Source organism: Vipera berus (assembly GCF_964194415.1).
Source record: "Vipera berus genome assembly, chromosome: 6".
NCBI lineage: Eukaryota > Metazoa > Chordata > Lepidosauria > Squamata > Viperidae > Vipera > Vipera berus.
The window spans coordinates 57,441,936-57,465,254 of NC_138208.1; the positions used below are offsets into that span (position 1 = coordinate 57,441,936).

General features: G+C 35.1%; 1 protein-coding gene across 4 annotated transcripts in view; it reads left to right on the plus strand.

Annotated features, from left to right (window-relative positions):
- The window catches only part of SCYL2 (SCY1 like pseudokinase 2), a 40,405-nt gene extending 20,416 nt beyond the window's left edge, over nt 1-19,989 (plus strand). For all 4 annotated transcript variants that reach the window (XM_081330202.1, XM_081330204.1, XM_081330205.1 and 1 more), the window contains 6 exons: nt 1,719-1,837; nt 4,046-4,146; nt 7,321-7,387; nt 7,637-7,720; nt 10,985-11,104; nt 13,203-19,989. In XM_081330202.1, the coding sequence (XP_081186328.1) occupies nt 1,719-1,837; nt 4,046-4,146; nt 7,321-7,387; nt 7,637-7,720; nt 10,985-11,104; nt 13,203-13,817 (1,106 nt within the window). In that variant the 3' untranslated portion in view covers nt 13,818-19,989. The remainder of the gene's footprint in view (nt 1-1,718; nt 1,838-4,045; nt 4,147-7,320; nt 7,388-7,636; nt 7,721-10,984; nt 11,105-13,202) is intronic.
- The last annotated feature ends 3,330 nt before the right edge of the window (nt 19,990-23,319 follow it).

A 23,319-nucleotide genomic window follows, 5' to 3' on the forward strand; every position in this document is an offset into this window, starting at 1 on the left:
GAAATACAAACATATCTATACATTTATAATTGCATGCAACAGTTTAGACAGCCCTGTTCAAATTTAAGTTTCAGTGAATCCCTAAATGAACAGAAGCTAACACAAAGTTAAGCATGAAATCTTTCTGCAAATGTGAACACAATTATAATGTTTATGTGCAATTGTTTGCCAATTCAAAGTTACCTGGTATCTGGCATCTGTCTCACTTTTAACCTACATCAGCATAACCAATCTATCCCCCCCCCAAAAAAAAACCCTTTCTGGTTTACCACAATTTAAATCAATGCATAAAGTCATCTGATGAATTCAGCTAGAAAAGTTTATATCTTTTAATGAAAAGGTCCTTCTGGTTTTTTTGCCACCATTTTTTGCTCTTTCAGTTAGTATTTTGTAATATCTCATTCGGCAGGCAGAAAAGCTTCCAAAATTCCCTCTAGATAGCTTTCTATTTCTTCCTTCTGGAAGATTTTCCACTCTTTCTTGAAAACGTCTACTGGTTCAGGAAAGGCTTCTTATATACAATGGATTATTTCCTTGCAGATTTTCAATAACATTCCAGTCTGGGAGTGGGAAGTACATGTCAAAGTCTTACTTTGTCTTACTTTTCTGTAAGTTCTTTATGATTGATTTAGAAGTATATTTCTGACCAGTTTTTTTTTACTAAAACATCTCTCTGTTATCAGCTTTATTTTCTTCACTAATTATAAAAACCCCACATGATTGTAGTGTTTGCTATTCCTCTCTATGAAACTTCTCTATTTTCTGACTCAGAGATATGGCCAAATACTTCAGAACTCAGTTTAGTGATAGTTTAACAGGCTAGTCTCTTGCCCAGAAGAATGAGCAAGTTGGGCTGTAATGTAATTTCTGAGATTGGCAAATTTTCAGCAAACTAAAACAATTCAAAGCTCCTGCTAAATTACTGAATGCCAGCACCAAATGGGAAGTCCCAATTTTAGCAAATCTGTTTAAACACATAGATCTTTGTTATGTAAGCAGTAACTCTAGTCAGCTACTCTAGTATTAGCTGAACATTTTAGTTGTTTTTTAACAGTGATATATGTGTTCCATTTTCTAGATCTTACCAGCTTGGGAGCAGCTCTAGCAGAGATTTTTCTTGGTCTTCCAGATCTTGTTTTGACTTCAATAACTACATGTAGCTTCTGTTTCTTAATAATCCTGCAACTGAAATGGCTAGCAGAACATGTTTAGAGATTTTTTAAAATAGATTTCCCTTGCTTTATATATAAATTATCTTCATTCTCAAATGAACAGATAGCTGTCATGAGGAGATCATGGTTGCTGAAAGTAAATAGGACACAACCTGAGAAGTAAAAAGTGTCAGAATATTCATCTTTACCTAGGTAATTGTAGCCAGTGAGTCATCACCTTTTGGGGCCTTACTAACAACTTATAAAATAATGTGATTAATTTGGAAATGTGTTCTTGTCATATTCACTACATATTGTTTGATTCCATAAGCAGCTGCACATAAATAATAGATATGCACTCAATTTTTTTTTAAAAAAAAGGTTTTTATATTATGTATTGGCTTCTATTCCTTTGATCCTGGGGGGGTTATCGGAATGTTTGCAATATATATTGCAATGGAAGTTTCCATTATTTAATTGAAACTAGTCTTGTGCTCAGAGTAAAATATAATGACTGCAATTTATTATAACAAAATAAATAGCTAAACCATTAATGTTTCATAACAGGTATTTACAAATGTACATTTAGTCACAAAAAGCTGGGTATTACAAAAGAACAACTTGCAGGAAAGGTGCTCCCACATCTGATTCCTCTTAGCATTGAGAACAATCTTAATCTAAATCAGGTAGGTTGATTAATCATATTTTCACTATAAAAATGTAACATTGGAGTTAATTCATAAAGAATCCAAACTTGGGTGACAGATGAGATGTTCGTTTTACATTTCACTATGTTGCATTAAAGCTATTTTGAGTGCAATTGTGCAAAAGTCAGGGGAACTGAATTGCTTTTCATATAATCCCATGATTTCTTTTGGTGCAGGAGCAGACTTTCTAATTTGGAGCCTTCGTTAAAGAAAAGATCACACTTAGCTTGCACTGGTTGAGTTGTTTTGGTTTTTTGAGATGGTGGTGGTGGAAATTATAAAAATAACTTTCTGCGTAGGTAATACGTATAGTCACTACAATGAAGTACAGTTATGCCAAAGAGACAACACACCATGACATCAGTGTTGCCATTATGTACTTGCAAGGTGATGTCTGATGCAAGTCTTAAATTGTAGTGGCTCCATCTTGGACTGGCATTCATTTCTTCCCTCCCCCTGCAAATGCCCATGGATATATTTTGACCTCACTAAGGGAGTATAAATACAATTGTGTTTATAGAAGAGAAGGCTACAAACTGGAAGGGGATTGATAATTTGAATGAAAAGTTTATTGCTAGCAAAGAAATTGGACAATTTCAGAAAAATAGTGTGAGGATTAATAAAACATTCATTTTATTTCTTTATTTCTCTTTGGGTCAATTGGCAACAATATTACAGAAAGTGTTGTTACCTGATTAGACTTCCAACATTTTCAAAATATGTAAAAGAAAGCTTATAAAGAACATTAAGCATGGGAATAAGGCTGTGAAATATTTCTTTATATCCTCCAAAGTTGTGATCACTGATAAAAATCATCTGTTGTGATCAAGAGACTAGAACTGTTAATCACAAAACAACAAGCCCTTGCCTCCATCCCTGTCCTCACTTAAATCCTTTTTTTATGGAACGCTTATCAGTTTCTGCAGACTTCATTTCCATGTCCTAATATTTAAATCACTATTAAAGTTTCAGAGTCAAGTGTACTGAACGTCTTTTTTATGCCATTATTGAGTAATTGCATTAAATTTATTGGCCTGAAGGCTTTTGGACGAGGCAACTATCTAAGGGAATGTTAAAAGGTGTTTGAGACCCACACATACACATAGACTGAGAAAGAAAAACTTTGTATACAAATGTGTTTGAATTATTTGGGAATTAAATGTAAAAACATTTACATGCATAGATCATGTTAAGTACAGAAAACAATTTAAGTGTCTTTTGGTGACAATTTCACAAGGCAACCTGTTAATTTGTATTATTTTAAGATGGTACTATTTTTAGACCTGCAGTGTACACATATATGCCTGTGTATCCATCACCCTATTCCCTTTCAGGATAAGCAATGTTTTTCAAAGTGCAGAAAAAGAAGAAATAGTAAAGAAAAGAAATTAGAAGGAGATGATGGTAGAAAAAAAGAAGTCGAACACTAGTTTAAACCAACATTTGTGATGACTCTATACTGTTCTGTCCTTGCAAACCATTCTTGTTTTTATGACATCCATTCCTCAATATGTTACTTTTTTCTTGAAAATTTTCAGTTCTTTTTGAGATTCTTATCAATTCCATCCACCCATTACTTTGCTTCCTTCCTCTTTTGCTTTGCAATTTGATCCTCATTCTTTCTTCCAGCTTCAGTTCCATATAACAAAGTGGACAGAAGTACAGGCTTATATGCAGAAATGGTAACTTCTTTTATAAACATTCATTCCTTGCAGTATTTTTTTCTACCAGCATTTGCATATCCTAATATTTCTCTTTTATCCATTTCCCTGTCTTTAAGAAGCATTCTATGCTACATTAATTTTCATACCCATACTCCTTTTTTCACCATATTCAGGTTCTCAGCCAACAACATAGCAGCATCTATGTATAAAAATATACAGATTCATTTATTTCACTAGTCAACACACCTTTAATATCACTACAGTCCTTATACATTTAATGAAAAATACTTGAACAAAGCCCACAAGGCACGTATTCTTATATTACATATACTTTGCAGTAAGTATATAAATAAAGTCATTGAATTCAGCATGTCTTCTAATTAAGCTGAATGTCACACTGTGTTCCTTGCGTAATGATTTTGTGATGCCCATTTCAATTTGTTAGATTTCTCTTGGTGCATATTCTATATTAGAAGATTGGTGTTTTTCATATTTCTTCATGTTAAATATATTTCTCTTCTAGTTTAATTCCTTTATTTCAGTCATAAAAGAGATGTTAGGTAAATTGGAAGCTGAACACAAGACCAAACTTGAACAAATCCATGTTATGCAGGAACAACAAAAGTAAGTATGCGAATGAATTCATTAATATTATCTCTTTGCTTCGTTAGGGAATTTTCTGGTTTTCTTGAGTTTTTCTATCTAAAAAACTAGATAAATTGTATTAGTAGTATATACCGGTGGTGGCGAACCTATGGCACGCGTGCCAGAGGGGGCACTCAGGCCCTCTCTGTGGGCACATGCACCTCGCTCTTTGGCTAAGTTTTCACAGGAAAAAGCCATTTGTCAAGCCCTTTCCTAGCCAAAACAAGCCTCCAGAGGGAGCGTGCTCGTTCTGGAGGCTTGGTTTCACAGGATTGCTCTTAAGAAGAGCAAGGTGAGCTCGCTCTGGAGCCTTGTTTTCGCTAGGAAGGGGCTTGAGACATTGCTTTTTCCTGTGAAAACTTAGCCAAAGAGCTTGCAGTCTCTGCCAGATCTTCGTTGGGATAAAGTCTTTTAGCTCCTATAGAGCGCTTCCAAATGCAGCCAATCCCTGCGTTTGGAAGCACTCCATAGGTGCCGAAACATTTTTTTATCCCAAAGGAGATCTGGCAAACGGTTCTGTTTCTCAAGCACCCCATTCCAGGCATACAGAGCTTGTAGTTTCTGCCAGATCTCTGCCAAGGCAAGCTCTGTATGCCTGAAATGGGGCGCTTAAGAAACAGATCCTTCTGCCAGATCTCCATTGGGATTTAAAAAATCGGGTGCTTGAGAAACGGAGCCTTCTGCCAGATCTCTTTGGAATAAAAACATGTTTCCGTACCTATGGAGTGCTTCCAAATGCCAGGACTGGCTGTGTTTGGAAGCTCTCTATAGGAGCTAAAAGACTTTATCCCAATGGAGATCTTGCAGATACTGCAAGCTCTGTATGTCTGGAATGGGGAGCTTGAGAAACGGAGCCCTCCTTTCCATGCAGTCACACAGGGAATCCCTTTGTTTTGAATTGCCCCACCAAAGCACAAACAATCCACAATGCCAGACCCTAATGCCTACCACACCCCAAGGCATCCACAATGCCAAATCCTAACCCCCACCCCAGGGCAACCACATTCCTTCACTAACCTTTCCAGCTCCCTTCTCTGTGTGCAGGGCAACAAAAGAAGTTTGTGGAACTAAAAAAAAATCAATCTGACCTTCCAAGTTCTCACCAAAAAAAATGATCTTGCAAAGTTGGAAGGTCTGGTTGAACTTTTTTTTTAACCGGTAATCCCACAAGCTTCTTTTTTTGCCCTGCACACAGTGGTGGAGAACAGAGTTGGAAAGGAGGTTAATGAAGGGAGGATTTGGGGAAGCTAGGGGAGACAGGGAAGGATCTGCTCTGGCCTCTGCTGCCTCACTCTGCCAGCGTCAGGGCTCAGAGGCTTGTTTTCGCCAGGAAAAAGCCATTTCCCAAGCCTCTTCCTGTTGAAAATGGAGCCAAAGCATGCCTCGCTCTTACTGAAAGCAATCCTGCAAAAACAAGGGTGACAAAGGACAGCACAGTTAGTTCTGAAAATGAAATCCTTAAAGTTTGGAATTCTCTGCCAAATAATAATTTTAAGTCAGTGAAAGCACTTGGGATTGCTTTCCTTACTTTGTTTGGATCATCTTATGCTTGTGAGCAGCTGTTTTCAGCTTTGAATTATATCAAATCTAACACCAGAAACAGACTAACAGATGATGTCATGGTTCCGCAGCGTTGACAGATGACCTGAGTACTTCATGTGTTGCTCTCAAACTTACAAAGTATGAGCCAAGGTTAGACAAATTATCAGCATGCATACAACAGCAAAAATCACATTAATTGTTCAAAAGCATGCCAAATGCAAACTTTTACCGTTCAATAAAAAGTTGCATCATTGAAAGCTTTGTTATTGTGTTTTTCTTTTAAGACAAAAGATGTTAATGTATCAGTTGTTTTTCTAGACTAAAACCTAAATATTCAGGATAAACTGTGTTGGCACTTTGCAATAAATAAATGGTTTTCGGGTTGCAGTTTGGGCACTTGGTCTCTAAAAGATTCACCATCACTGGTATATACTAATAAGTTAACTGGTTATTAATATTCTACTGCAAGGAAGTTTGTGGTACTTTTCTTAATTTCTTCACAGCCCTATAAAGTTAGCTAACTGCCATTCATCTTCACAGTTGAACAGTTTGGAAAAGATTTTCCATATAAGCAGACTGTGAACTTTATCTTCCATCATCTTGGATAGGAATTTAGTATTCTACACCAAACCACACTCAAATAATGGTTGGACTAGTACATGTTAAACCACAATATTCATTTAATTTGAGTTCATGAATTGGTATGGATTAGTGTTATGTATGAGTTATGCCTTCAGTTCATTGTTAAAACAAGCCATGGGTTAATATAATGTGTGAATTGAACCAATGATGTGTTTAAATTAAAATTCAGATATCTTGGGCTTGTCTCATAAAATTTGAATATATTATAGGTATGTGTTTTCGATTTATATTCAATTCTGGTATATAGTTAAATGAGAGAAACAGGAGAAATTGGAAGAATCTATGCTCTGTTATACGCATTTCATATTTTTAAATGGGGTAACATTTTATAGTTTACTAATGCAAGTAACTTAATAGCAATAGTGAAAATATTATTTTTATTATTTTTAAGAGATTGTTTTGAGTACAGACGTGGTATTGGGAGCAAAGGAGGCATTCTGCAGTGCCCCCAAAATTGTTCTGCAGGCAGAGAAAAGATAAAAATAACAGAGACACACACACACATCCATCCATACACCTGCATAGTTATCTTACTGATGGTAGTAAGAGATGGAAGAGAATTTTAATAGTTTCAGCATGCATGCAAAATAGAAAAGAAAAACTATATCAACTATGGTGAATTTTTAATTTGTTGTGGCAGACAAGAGCCAAGAAGGGGTTGAATATTGATTTTTCCCCCCAGCCATATGTGGTCTATTATATAGTAACCCTGTGTTGCTTTTGTGTTGATTCTATTTTATTAGTTTAACCTGTGAATTTATGCTGCTTTGATTTAACCTGTAAATTTGTGATATAGAAGTTGATGTAATCTGTAAATAATAATATAATTACTAACTGTAATTATGTTGAAAAAGAAATTCAAAGCAAATTATTTTTAATTTGTATTGATAACATTTGGAATGCATTTCTGTTACTCTTACTGGGATTTTGAGGTTGAAACTATAACTTACTATAATTACCTTTTTACAGATCTTTGGATATAACTAATCAAATGAGGCCACTTGAAGAATCAAAAGTTCCCAGTTCAGGCAATCAAGTAAGATGTATGTATGTATGTATGTATATATGTATGTATGTATGTATGTATGTATGTATGTATGTATGTAACAAAAGGTGGCAAACGTATATATTATTCCTTCTTCCTCCTGTTTTCCCCACAACAACCCTGTGATGTCGCTTGGGCTGAGAGTGAGTGATTGACACAATGGCAACCAGCTGGTGCTGTGTTTATTAGTTGAATATAATACTGTTTTAAATATTTTTTATCTTGTTTTAATTCAAACAGGTGGACAAAATGTTAAGCAATGTAGGAATGTTAACTAGTGGACCTGATTGTAAAGAGAACGGATTAATGACAAATCAAAGAAAGGTAAGCTTTAATAATGAGCAATGGTGTATGTGTGTATACATACATACATGCATACATACATATGTGTGTATGCACATGTATATGGAGTCTGCAATCCAGAGTAGATTTCAATATGATGGGTTGGTGAGATAGAATTCTTCATTTTTGGTGTTGTTTTTATAGTTTTAATGTAAACTAACTAGATATAAGATATAATGAGATATGTTTTTTATATATATATTTAATGAGATAAAAGATAAGGCCAGGAAGACCAAGCAGTCCAATTTTGTAAAGAATATTCATAGAAGAGATATATCTGATGTTTAATCTTTTTTAATCTACTGAAAACAATTGCAATGAAACCTTCACTTAATGAACCTCCATTTAGATGATTTCACATACAGATGACAAAACTGGAGATTTCCCTAAAATTGTAGACAGATCCATTGCATCTCAAGTAATCTGGATGAGGCAAATAAATTTATTCTAATATTTAAACTTAAGGTTAAATAGTTTAAACTTAAGTTTAAATTGTTACACAAATGGCAGAGATTGCTGTGAATAATATAATTTACAATTTAACAGATATTTGGGAGCAATGGAACTTGCCTTAGCCCAACTCCCACCCCCTTTTTTAAACATGGTAACTAAATGGCAGGCTTTTGATTTTAAAAGATCTATCATCAACCACTTGCTTTTCATAGGAGACATCAATTGTGGATGTTAGTCATATGATTATAGACTAACTGGTTGGGTTGGCAATATATAAGCCATGATTGTAATGTATTGTATCCCTTTAAATGTGTAATGATTGGCCAACGCTGTGTTCTTTCAACGGCCATAAGAGGGAGCTAGAGACATAGCTTCTCTCTCTGTGTGTGTTAGTTACTCTGTTACATTGCTTGCTGATTATTGTTGATTGTGGTTTTGCTACTGTTTGCTAAAGCCGAAGAACTGTGTTTTTGACTTTTGGACTGGTAAGACGACTTTGTATTGGATAACTCTTGAACTGTTGATATCTTCTCTGTACCCATGTATGACCTGGACTGTTTATTTTTGACTTGTGGATCTACCTGAATTATAAAAATCTGGCAACAGAAACCAAAGCCTTTATTAATCTGCTGTTAGACTACTGTAAAATGCCCTACATGTGTCCGCCTTTGAAAACAACCTGGAACTGGTACAAGTTAAAAACTGCAACTATGCCAGCTAGGATATTAGCAAATGAGAATACTATTGTAATACACTAACAGTTCCCCAATTATTGCACTTACCAGTAGGTTTTCAAATATGGTTCACAGTGCTGGTTTTTATCTATAAAGCAATAGCAATAGCTCTTGCACTTAAATAACATTCTGTAGTGCTTTGTAGCACTCTGAGTGGTTTGCAATATCAGCATATTACCTCCAGTCATTTAGATTCTCATTTTATCGACCTCAGAAGGATGGAAGGCTGAGTCAGCCTTGACTCATCAGTCTCGTATTCCAGATTGTGAGCAGAGTTAGCCTGCAATACTGCATTATAACTACTGAGCCACCAGGGCTCTGTACTTGTCTTAGTTCCAGGGTACTTTAGGGAGGGCCAATCTGTGTGTAATCGGGGAGAGAAAGGGGTTGATGGGTGACGGAATTCAAGGGGATATGGTCCAGTACACACTCCTTTCTTGTGGTGGCTCCCATTTTTTTTGGAATACCTTGTCTTGTGAGGTGTGAGGGGAATGTTGTTGTGTGGCCTGGGTCAACCATCCCGTTTGGCACTCTCAACAAAAGAATACAAAACAATACTTGGCCAAGTGTGATTACACACACAAGGAATTTGTCTCTGGTGCAGAAGCTCTAAGTGTAGATTCAAAGCAAGAGAGTATACTAGTCATCATCATAATACCAATAAGAGGGGGTAGTAAAGAAGATAAGAAAGATAATAGTAATACTACAGCCATACAACATGGGTAAATATACTTAGACATAATACAGCATTGTGAAAATTAAGTGTTCAACAGAGTGATGGCAAAGAGGGGAAAAACTGTCCCTGTGACTAAGTTTTTTTTGACACAGTGGCCTATAAGAGCGTCCTGACGGGAACAATTGAAACAGTGTATGTCCAGGATGTGAGGAGTCTAGATATTTTCTCAGCCCTTCTTCTGACCCATGCATTATACACATCTTCTATGGAAGCCAGGCTGGTTGCCGTTGTTCTTTCTGCAATCCTAACTATCCGTTGGAGTCTGTACCTGTCCTGTTTACTTGCTGTACCAAACCAGACAGCTAAGAGAAGTACAAATGACAGGCTCAATAATTCCTCAGTAAAACTGTATCAACAGCTCCTGGGATAGTCTGAAATTCCTGAGTTGATGCAGGAAGAACATTCTTTGTTGTTCCTTTTTAATGATGGTTGCATGTCCATTTCAAATCCTAGCAGATTATAGAACCCCAAAACCTGAAGGATTCTGCTGCTGATACTGCGCTATCAAAATATAGTAAGAGGTAGTAAAATAGAAGGGCTTCTCCTAAAATCTACTCTCATCTCTACAGTTTTAAGCATGTTCAGCTTCAGGTTGTTCCAGCTGCACCACAGAAACAGTTATTCAACCTCCCGTCTCTATACAGGCTCATCACCATCTCAAATGAGACCAATGACTTCTTTATCTTGTTATATTTCTTCTACTTCTCTTAGTCCCACTAAAGAGCAAGACACAGCACCAATCTCCCAAATTTTTAAAAATCAGACAATGTCCATTTCTAGTAGAGGGCAAATCTTTTTCTGTGTCAATGTACTTGGCTATCAGCTGACTTGATAATAGGATTCCTTTGGCAAAGGGATAGACAGTGTCCTTTGTCAATGAGATCCCTGGCTCTTTTAATCTTAAACAAGAATGGAAAGGCTCACATTTTGGCTGTCCTGTGGAAGTTAGATAGAAAAATTTCTATAGCTGGTATCCTAGTGCAACTGAACTTTCAAAACTTGAAAACAGTGCTTTTTATATTACAGAGAATTGTTCACAATTCTAATAAATTACAATAATATCTGTTAGGCAATAAAAGTAAACTGCTATTTTATTTTTAAAAAGACAGATGAGGAAAAAAGGCTGAGTGTGTTTCCTATATATAGAAAAATGAGATTTGGCTGAGATGCAAACATCAGGTAGATCAGATGGGGTCTGAAAAATGAGCAGGTATTTGCATTTGAACAAATGTTTCTAACTGCTTTGTTAGTCTTGTTGATTTTGTAAAGCTAGTTAGCTGCAGTTGGTTCAGGCTATCCATTAACAAATGTGTTCTTTTGAAGGGGTCACTTACACTTGAAGAAAAGCAGAAGTTAGCAAAAGAACAAGAGCAAGCACAAAAACTGAAAAACCAACAGCCGCTTAAACCCCAGTCTCATGCAATTATTGCACCAGTGAAACAGGTACGGGTACATTAACTGATTTCATAAATATATTGGACTGCAAATAAGTGAAAATGGGAAAGTGGTAAAATCTTAGCAGCAATTAAAAAAAGCCTGCAGCTATGTTTAAACAACAGATGGATTTGTAGCTGGCTGACAGGCCGTACTCAGCGTGTGGTCCTCAATGGAACTGCATCTACATGGAAGGAAGTGTGTAGTGGGGTGCCCCAGGGCTCTGTTCTGGGCCCAGTGCTCTTCAACATCTTCATCAACAATTTGGATGAGGGGATAGATGGGGAACTCATCAAATTTGCAGATGACACCAAGCTGGCAGGAATAGCCAATACTCCAGAAGATAGGCTTAAGATACAGGAGGATCTGGACAGACTCGAACACTGGGCGCTATCTAACAAAATGAAATTCAATGGTGAAAAAAGTAAGGTTCTACATTTAGGAAGGAAAAATCAAATGCACATGTATAGTATAGGTGGTACCTTGCTCAATAGTAGTAACTGTGAGAGAGATCTCGGAGTCCTAGTGGACAATCACTTAAATATGAGCCAGCAGTATGCTGCAGCTGCCAAAAAAGCCAACATAGTGCTAGGCTGCATTAACAGAGGGATAGAATCAAGATCACGTGAAGTACTAATACCACTTTACAATGCCTTGGTAAGGCCACACCTGGAATACTGCATCCAGTTTTGGTCACCACGATGTAAAAAAGATGTTGAGACTCTAGAAAGAGTACAGAAAAGAGCAACAAAGATGATTAGGGGAATGAAGGCTAAAACATATAGGGAATGGTTGTTGGAATTGGGTATGTGTATTTTAAGGAGGAGAAGGGTGAGGGGTGACATGATAGCAGTGTTCCAATATCTCAGGGGCTGCCACAAAGAAGAGGGAGCCAAGCTATTCTCCAAAGCACCTGAAAGCAGAACAAGAAGCAACGGATAGAAACTAATCAAGGAGAGAAGCAACCTAGAACTAAGGAGAAACTTCCTGACAGTTAGAACAATTAACCAGTGGAACAACCTTCCTCCAGAAGTGGTGAATGCTCCAACACTGGAAGTTTTTAAGAAGAGACTGGCCAGCCATTTGTCTGAAATGGTATAGGGTTTCCTGCCTGAGCAGGGGGTTGGACTAGATGACCTCCAAGGTCCCTTCCAACTACTACTACTACTACTACTTCTTCTTCTTCTTATTATTATTATTATTATTATTATTATTATTATTATTATTATTATTATTATTATCATCATCATCATCATCATCATCATCATCATCATCTCAGAAAGTGATTTTACTGATTTTTACTGATTTTACGGCAAACTCCCCTAAAAGTAGAGATAGATTGTTAAGTCTTTATTGATGAGGAGCCCATAGTTTCCCAACAATAATTCCTTTGTTCTAGCTATCAATAGTAGCCACATTGCAATGTACACAGTTATTTAGACTGTTGTTCAAGAGACACCTTGTAAAAACAAAACATTATGTAAGTATAGCACATTTAAAATACTAGATCACCTAATATGCTAGAGCAGAGGAGTGGGTGTTTAGTTGGAATATAATGTCATCTAAATATCTACTTACAGAAACAATTATTCATGCTGATGTTGTAAATCTGCCTTTGTGTTGCACATACAACATGCAGATTGACATATGACCGGTTGCTTAATGACTATTCAAGTTTACCACAGATCCTGAAAAAGCTACCTATGACTGGGTTCAAAGTTCTGATGTCTGCCCCTCTCCCTGTGGTCATGTGACCATATTTTGGGTGCTTGGTAACCAGCCAGCATTTACATTCCAACAATTATTTGACTGCAATTTATGATGTTTCTGCCAGAAACCAGTCTTTACTTCCTGGTCTTGGCACAAAATGCTCTATAGCAATCAATGTGCTTGCTTTTTGAACCCCATCTTCTAAAGACCACTTCAATTGTAAAATTGGGTGAAGACATGTGGTGACCATCACAACTTAACATTGAAATTGCAGGTTCAATTATAGTCATATGTCAAGAACTATGTCTAGTTTTAAAATAAAATTATTTCATTGGTGTTTATTATTTAACATAATTGATGCTGCTATAAAATGATTTTAATTGTCTTGTATTTTTAGACAAAGGACTTGACTGATACTCTGAGAGATAACATAGCTTCATTGACCACTCAACCCATCAGCAAACCTAAAGTACCTTCTTCAAGTAGCTTTTCTTCAGTGGGTATTGGAATGGGTTTTTCATCATCTGTTGAAAACACTAAGAGAAATGGACTAAATGCTAATATGGGGTTTCAGCCTTCTGGATTTGGCATGGGGATTGGTACCACAAGCCAGAATTTCTTTGGTAATACTGGTGTCACTGGAATGACTAACATGAATATGTTACCAACAGCAAACATGCCATCTTATAGCCCTTTGAACACTACATCACCAGTTGTGCAGCAAAGCAGGCCATCTGATATGTCTGCTTTAGATAGCCTATTTGGGCCTCAAAAACCCAAAGTTAGTATGAATCAGTTGTCACAACAGAAAACAAACCAATGGCTTAATCAATTTGCACCTCCTCAGGGTACCAACAGTTGTCCTTTGGGAACACAGATGAATATAATGGGACAAACTGGCTTTGGCTTACAGGGAAATCCTTTCTTTAATCCTCAGAACTTTACACAACCAACGAACAGCATGATAAACAGCAGCTCAGCTAGCAAGGACTTAAATGACCTCTTTGGATAATAGTTATAATTGTGAGCAAGATGATTAACATTGTTATGCCTGTTAAAAAGCTGATTTGGATAAATTTGATATAATGAAATGAACATGAGAGAAATATTTCCACAGTGACTAATATATTTCATTTGTCTATCTGTTTACTTTTCTTAAGTAATTACAAGCCTCTGCCCTAAATTTCATTGTTTTCAAATCAGGTTGTATCAATCTGAGCACCCAGAGTAATGATTAATAAAGACTGCATGTCTACCAATTTTAGGCATTTACGTGCTGATTGGTCTTGCTAACTTCTACTGATACACATGGTCAGATAATTTGCTACCAGTTGCAAACTGGGTTGTTCTAAATCCACAAGGCCTGAAAATGTGTGTACTAAGTGACTAGGTGGTAATGTGGGATTTCTGCCTTCTGGAGTTGGCATGGAAATTGTTACATAAGCCAGAATTTCTTTAGTACTGCTAGTTTCACTGAAATTACCAACGTGTAGCCAACAGCAAATATGTCATCCAATAATCGTATAAATACTACATTACCTGTTATATAGCAGAGGCCAATTGTTATGTTTCCTTTAGATATCCTAATTACTGTGTATTTCTACAAATACAACCAAATGATTTATCAGCAACCCAGGGTCCAGCATATGCACCTGAAGTATGTGTTGAACCTTGGCTTTTGAATTTTCCTCTGTCTGAATTTGATATATCTAGTTAGAAATAAAAATGACTTGTGGTTGAATGTATTAATATGGCATTTTCTGGGAAAATATGAGAGTTAAAATTGGTGGACAAAACCACAATTATTTACCCTAAAACATTCTTCCCCAACAGAGAATGTTCTGAAAATATTTGTAGAATAGAGGTTTTTTACATTGAAAAATACTGCAGACTGAATGCTCTGATTTACCTCTTAATATCTAAACATCTGCCCAACCAGAGCACTTACATTTTTGGCATAAACTTTAAAAATGTTATTTAAAAGGCTTAGTTAATTTTATCATGCTTATTATATTTGATATCCAACCATTAAAATAGTACAGTTGCATATTGATGGAACAGTTGAGCAGCAAAGCTGGTAACGTTTCTGGATATTTAAAGTACAAGCAGTACATCTTCATATAAATATTTGTTAGGGAATCAGATTTTATTGCCATTGGCAGAAGCCTTTTTGTTTCTTCAGATTTGAGTAGATGAGTTTTAAATAAGACAATGTTATTTAGTGAAATGTTTTTTTTTCCTCATTGACACCCTGTCGGAATATATAGAAGAATAAACTTTTTACATCAATTTGGAGAAAACAATCAACTTGCATCTGAATATAGTTTTTAGTGTAAAAGCTTTCTTTAAGTAAAAACCAATAGTAAATACTGCTTTATTGAGGAAAAGGGAAGTTTTCCCCCTTTATTTCTTTCCCAGAACATTGGTGATCTATCATCCACAATTTTTGGGAATGTAGCAAATTATATTGATGTGTGTAACCTTTTTGTTGGAAAGAAAGCTAACACTTTATTTTCAGTATCTTTCATTGTTTAAACTGTTTCCATTTGCTGCTTAAGAAACCAAAGGTGCTTATGCTGTGAATGTGAATTTTATTTTCTTAAATTATATTTCAATTTATAAACGGTAATGGTGTTAAATATATCTTAAGGATTTACTTTATTTTTCTGCCTTAGTACTTTTATTTTGTATCTTTGGACCAGTGATAATATTATTTATCATAAAAAAATCACTTGTGCTATTTATGTACTGTCAATATTTTGTTGAAGTACGTTTAATTAGCCACATGTGTAAAAATTATGAATGCTAAATATGCTGTATATGCAGTTCTTTGTATATTTCAAGGTTTCTTTAAATTTCTTATTTATGTCTAGAAGGATTTCCCAAATATTAAAACAATTTTTTAAAAAGAAAAAGTAAATATATTGAAGATACAAGTTTCCTATAATATATGAAAAATGTTTACAAAAATGTAAAATACTAGTATATCTTTACAATGCTGTTGTTTGTTAAAAATTCAGCTTTTATAATGTATTTGAATTTCTTAAGATAGCTATAGAAAATGTTTCCTTTAGCTTCGCCCCACTAATAAAAACTTGTGTTCCAATGTTATATCACTGGAAGTAGCAGAGCTTTGATCGTAACTAATGACATGAGTGGAAATTTCATTTGATGGAAGTTAACCTGTAATGGGGAGGGATCCTTCATGCCTCAGTGGTGTAAAAGTTCTTGAAGCATTTTTATACATGGCCAATGTCATAGTAACTGTATAATCAAATATTTTACCTATCTTTCATAAGACACAAAAAAGAAATGAGGCATATGAATAGTTCACTAACTACTATAACTCTTTAATAAAGATTACTTGTTTCCAAAATAGTTCATTGATTTGTTGAAAAAAGAATATTTCTTCAGTCTCTTCTATGAGGTGTACATTTAAAACTGATTTAGATACAGTGAGCCTGGATATATTATGGGGCTTATTTAAAGATATTTTGGCCTGTTAATAGATGCAGCTGCCTTTAGAGCAGATTACTTTTTTCTTTTACAGTGAGTCAAGCAAATGAACTACTATCTTAAGAGGATGCTTGGATTATATCTGTGATATTATGTTGTCAACCTTTAATATTAACACAAGCCATGGAAATTAAAAAGACATTTAAAGTCGAGAAGCATTTTTCTTTAGGATATATTTCATGATTTCTCCTTTTTAAAAATGATTTCATTAATCACAATAAAATTGTTTTGTTTCATCTCAATTTTTTTAGAATACAAAAAAGTGCTTTTAAATATGGATTCAGAAGTTTGGATGGTTAAGAAAAATATTTTTAGATAACACCAACATTTAATTCTGATCTCATTAAGTAAGATAAAGTTCTATCTACTGACATGAGCTAAAATTTATGAATAAAATAGGCCACTGAGCCACATCCATAAGAAAGAGCTTGGGGACAAAGGTGAAATGTGTTTGAAAGGAAAGAAATTGTCTTTTCTCTGCAAAAGAAGAGGACCAGTGTGATGGATGCTGACCTCACTCAGAAAAGTTAAAAAATTAAGAAATATTAGATAAATGTTTAAGTAGATGTTTCCATGTTTTTCTGAACTTAAAATTATAAAATGCTATTTTTTCTTCCTTCTGTAGCAATTCTTCATTTTATGTTCTCAACAAGGTATAACTGGATTTGTTGAGTTGGATAAACAAGCTTCTTTTAAAGTACATCCAATATTTTGGTCTTACTATAGTGAAATCTGGCAAATAACATATGTATTTTAATAAAGGCTTCTGATATTTGATTTGTGTACAGTGATGTGTGACAACAGGCTTATAGTTGTCCATAGGTATGATCCATATAACAAATGATTGATTGTACCTGTTCATTTTATGGCTACATCAGTCTAGGCAAAAGGCAAATACATTATTTTAAATAAAATAATACTCTAATAGCATACTTCCAATCTGACCTCATGAATATTTTCTAAATATTGATGAGCTTGTGCAGCACATGACTATAAAAAGTAAAGCAATCCTACAAAAATTAAGCTTTTGTTTGTGAACTCAGGCCTGATTGAAAATATTTGATGGTTAATTGTTCAGTCTTTAAGCATTAATTTCTATGTTTAAAATTATACAGCACTCAAATTCTTATGTGTAAAGTGATTCTAGTGTCGTGGTCTGTATGGGAAAAATATTTGGAACATGAAATTCTATTTTGATTTATTGGACCTTTACTATTTTTTTTGAAACAAATACATTGATATCAATTTTTAAAATTGTTAACACTTAAAATATGTAAAATGTACAGTGATGGTTATAAGAAATTCCTACTATTTTGTACTGTGAATGAATAACTGTAGTTTTCAAAAAGTCAATGATACTGTTACTGGAATAAAGGTTTTGTGTTTTTTCATATATTCAGTTTTTCAAATGAGAATGGATCATATTTAGATGGAAATTAAAGGTTTTTCTCAATTGGCTATGAAGAAGTTCTAATTGAAAAGAACATTTAAACTTTACTAGTAAATTAAATTAGTAAGTAGAAAATCTTATTTAGTAGCCGGCTGTGATGCCAGCTAATTTTAAAATCATGCCTCCATAAAGTAAAGAAAATAAAATTATATTATCAGAATGAATACCTTGCAGTGTTTCTCAATCTTAGCAACTTGAAGATGTTCAACTCCATATATCTTCAAGCTGCCATGGTTGAGAAACACTTAGATAAATATTATTTTTAAAAATATGAACATATTGGTAGAAAATGAACTTTTACCCAAGTCTATTTACAGGGATGTTGAGGAAAAACAGGAGGAGGGAGCATGTGTACCACCTTGAGTCATGCAAAATATGGGCAGGATATAAATCAAATAACTAACTCCTAAGAATTTCCTTTTATCAGGCCAGTGATCCTTTCATAATTTCTACAGTTGTAACTGTTATGGAAAAAATTGCAGAAGGAAGGGGTATTATATATGTTTGCTGCATTGGATTACTTATAAAGTAATAAAGTTGGGATAAAATGTAATTATGACAACTTGGCTAAATATTGGTATTCCTCTACCAATACAGGTAGTTCTTGACTTATGACCACAATTGAGCCCAAAATTTCTTTCTTAAAAGCACTTAAGTGAGTTTTACTCCACTTTATAACTTTTCTTGCCACAGTTATTAAGTGAATCACTGCAGTTGTTAAGTTAGTAACACGATTGTTAAATGACTGGCTTCCCCATTGACTGCTTGTTAGAAGTCATAAAAGGTGATGACACGATTCTGGGACGCTGCAATCGTCATAAATAAGAGTCAGTTGCCAAGTGTCCAAATTTTGATCATGTGACTGTAGGGATGCTGCAACAATTGTAAGTCTGTAAAAGTCATAAGTCACTTTTTTCAGTGCCACTGTAATTTTTAAGCAGTCACTGAACAAACTGTTATAAGTTGAGGACTATCTGTACTTTGGTTGCATCTGTATATAATAAGAGTCACTGAACTTCACTGTATGTAACTGATGAGATTCACTGTACTTTCAGGATCAACCAAGATTCATTCTTCAATGACTTCATGCATAGTTTTGTGGTTGTTACCCAGCTTAAAATAATCTGGCAGAAAATAAATTCTATTACGTTGTCAATGTCAGTTTTTAGAAAAATTAATTTCAATATTCTAAATTTAGAATAAGTTTGTTTTAAATTAAAACTTTCAAACATTACCTAAATATATGCTTAATCAAGTTATTTAAACATAAAAAGATGATGCCACAGCTAAATTGCATATTTAAAGCAGATGTGAACAATATCAGCTTGACCAGTTAGATTTATCAGGGTGACACTGCTAAAAATCCTGCCCTTGGGTGGGTTAAAGGTCTGAGGCAAGATGCAATAGTCCTGTTTCTCTGTAGCAGGACCAAAACTATGGAACAGATCAGGTTGGTTCCTTTTTTGTTGGTCTTCGGAAGCTCTTGAAGACTTTCCCCTGATGTGAATGTTGCCACCTTTTATTTTATTTCTTCTTTGTATGATTTTTATTTTTCTACACTTTTTACAGTTGCTTTATTCTTACCTTGGGTATTTTAATCTGTACTTGTATTGTGTAAACACATTGTGGAATCTCTTATTGTGGTGGCATAGAAATATTCTTAATAATAAATCTTGTCCTTCAGTAGCTCTTTGAGTAATCCCCTCTATTTTCTTCCTACCTCCATTTGTTATAAACTGAGTAGTTAAGAAAAAATTAGAAACAACCAATGTGTGCCCTAGGATGGCATACATCATGCCTATGCTTTTCAAACTGTATTGGCTGCCAGCTGCTTTCAGATACAATTCGCAATGCTGATTTTAAACTTTAAAGTCCTTCATGACATGGGGCCAGGTTTGATAATTGCCTCTTCCTGATTATTTCTGTATATCTCAAAAGAGACATACTCTGGGTCCCATCTGCTAAGGAACCATGTTAGGCAGGAGACAGACATTTTCTGATACGGCCCTCCCCCTATGGAGCATCATTTCCCCCCAAGATGAGAGATCCTCCCTCCTCGATGTCCTTCTAGAGGTCCCTTAAAACATGGTTATGTCACCAAGCTTGAGAAGTTTGATGGAAAAGGGGATTTAATGACTTGTCTACATTGTGTGTGATATGCTGTCCCTACCATATGTTTGTATTTTAATAATTAAAATAATGTTTTCATTTCACAGTATTTTTCTAATTGTTTATATGATTTGATTATATGCTGTCCAGGGTCACCTTTTTATGTGATGGGTGGTGCATAAATATGATTAATAAATTCAACTCCTGCATAACCCATCTCAGCAACTAGAGCAACTCACTAAACAGTAACGTTCTAAAATGTGTTTATTCTTCTTTTAGCAAGCAAAAGAGCAGGAATTGCCCCTAGTGTGTTTTCTCTATAGATTATACAATATATTCATATATCACATATATATTAATATGTGTAATAATGGATAATTTACTAGTACTACTACTACCTATAAAGCCCTACATGGCCTGGGTCCGGGTTATTTGAGGGAACACCTGCTGCCGGCATCAAACGCCCTTCGCCCAGTGCGCTCCCACAGGGAGGGTCTGCTCAGGGTTCCGCCGGTGAGAGATTGCCGGCGGGTGACACCCAGGGATAGGGCCTTCTCAGTGGGAGCGCCTGCCCTCTGGAACCAGCTGCCGGTGGAGTTGAGGACTGCTCCCGACCTCCGATCATTCCGCCGGGGCCTGAAGACCTGGCTCTTTGAGCTCTCGGGCCCAGGCTGAGGAGAAAATTTTAACTGGGGTTTTTAGTGTACAGGGTGAATTTAATGCTTTTTAACTGGTTTTAACTTTTGTATGTTTTGATTTTTAATTCCCTGTAAACCGCCCTGAGTCCTCAGGGAAAGGGCGGTATACAAATGCAACTAAATAAATAAATAAATAAACATATATGCAACATAATAAATGTATTCTTATACAGGCACAGAATCAGTAGTGCAGTTAAATTAATGGACTAGGAATAGGAGATTCAAATTCTACTTCACCCTCTGCCAGAGAAGCTTACTATACGATTTTGAGATAGAGATACCGATAGATCAGAGAGCAAGCAAGAGGGAAAGAGAGAGGGAGAAGGAGAAAAAGATGATAGATAGATGGATGGATTTCTTTAAGTTTTTGTACATAAAAGGTAGCTATAAATTGAATAAACATAAGCTGTATATATTCCATATATTGTATTACAGGTCTACATTTATTAAATATATACTACAGCCCATCTCACTGCTTCAACTTTAGGTGATTTACAAAATTAAAAACCAAGAAGCAATACAAAGAACCACATGCAGAGAAATCAACTTACGAAAAGCTTTACCCAAATCCCCCCTTTCAAACGGAAAAGAAAAAACTAATAAACCCTTAAAATTATAATCTATATATTTTTCTTGAAAGATGCAATAAAATAATGTTTATTACAGAACAATAATTGTACAAGACAAACAAATATCAGAATATACCTTGCATTTGGGTAGCCTTAGTGGAGCAGTCTCCAGAGGCTGTAAATTAAAAAAAAATCCAGAAGGTGGTATTATCGATCCAAGGGCTGAGTGACTCTAATGCAAAATGATGCAAGTTTTAGAGACTATTGGAATAATTTTCTAGGACACCACTGATGTTGCATAAGTTGTCTCTGATATCAGCAGTGTCAAAGATAGTAAATTTAGCAGCAGCATTTATATGGAGGACAACGGTTGAAATCTTGAAATTGTTTTTGTTGTCATGTGATGTGTCAAAGTGAAAGCACTTGTACCACAAGAAAGCAGGCCCTACTAGGTTAATACTGTTTTTTCCAAAATATAAAATAACATTAGTTGAGCTTTGGCTTTTTAAAAATTCTAAGTTCATTTAAAAATATATTGGTGGTCTCAGAAATAGCTTTTGCTTAAAGTAAAATAAGGAATGTAGCAGAATCCACAGAAACCCTGGTTTGAAAAGAATTTATACAGAGAGTATGAATTTGTGTTGAAGAACTAAAATAAGAGCTATCTATATGTTACATAGAAACAGATAACAAACCAGCTTTCCTCAAGACAAAAATTTTCATTATTTGTTATTATGGTTGATCGCACAGTCAGATGTTTAGACTGAATCTGGCATTATTATCCACCTATCAAGTCCTTCCCATGGACCTGTGATAGGCAGAAATTGTTTGATGATATTAAAGGTATTGCTGTAAAAAATAAACTATTCCAAGTAAAGCTACCTTTGCGAGAGACTGATGGTGATTTTCTCAATGCCAATGGTGTTCAGGTGGTACTCCAGATGTTTTGGACTGGCACCCATGACAACTATTAGCATTGGTATTATATTTACTTTTTATTGCCATAGTCATTCTACTTCTCTTTGCAGGTCTTTGTATTTTGTGATTTTCTCCAGTTCTTTCTCTTCTATTTTTCTGTCACCAGGTGACAATTGTTAAGTCTGCGGTGTTATGTCACAGGTCCTTGTTTGTTTGAATAATATTCTTATTCTCATAGTTTTATCCAGATAGAGGGGGATATATTGGTCAGCTCAAGGCAACAGAATATACCTAATGTTCCTGCCTCCTATTTTCCCCATACCAACAACTCTATAACACCCATAGCATGGTCCAGACTGGGAAAAGATAATCCTCATTTAGCAATCTCAATTGGGACAGGCAACTAGGTCATTAAGCGAGCAGGTTGCAACTGTGCTTCCAATTTGCACAGGAAAATGCATATTGTAATGACAAACGTAACAGAGAGAGATGCTGCTGAAGTTGTAAATGCGGGCATTGGTCACAAACTTACCTTTTCATCATTGTTATAACTGCAAACAGTCCAAGGAAGTAGCTAAGTAAGGACTACCTCTATAGTGGTGAATATTCCTTTTTCAGACAGTGGATTAACTGTAATTTTTTTCCCTCTGCATACATTTTTGGACAAAGTTTCATTGTGCATTTTAGTAATATTCTGATCTAGTACATGCACCATTTTTAATATAAGGATAAAGGAAATCACTCAAACCATGGTTTTTCACACAGGTATGGGGATCTCAGGAAAATAGGGAGCCTATGAGATGGTTACATATCCTATTTAGTCTCTAGAGCTGAAATGTTTAAATCGTCATATAGTTACAATTTTAATTATTTTTATATATACTTCATTTAATAATATATATTTTAATGCCTATGCATCAGTGTATTTTATATTTTATTTTATTTGAAAATAAAAAATAATTTAATCACTCACCAAAGCATATACTTTATATATTAAACAAGCACTAATTGAACATGTATATTAGTGATATCAATGTCAATAATAATAATAATTAATAATAATAATAAAGTTGGAAGGGACCTTGGAGGTCATCTAGTCCAACCCCCTGCTCAGGCAGGAATCCCTATACCATTTCAGACAAATGGCTGTCCAGTCTCTTCTTAAAAACTTCCAGTGTTGGAGCATTCACAGTTTCTGGAGTCAGGTTGTTCCACTGTTTAATTGTTCTGTCAGGAAGTTTCTCCTTAGTTCTA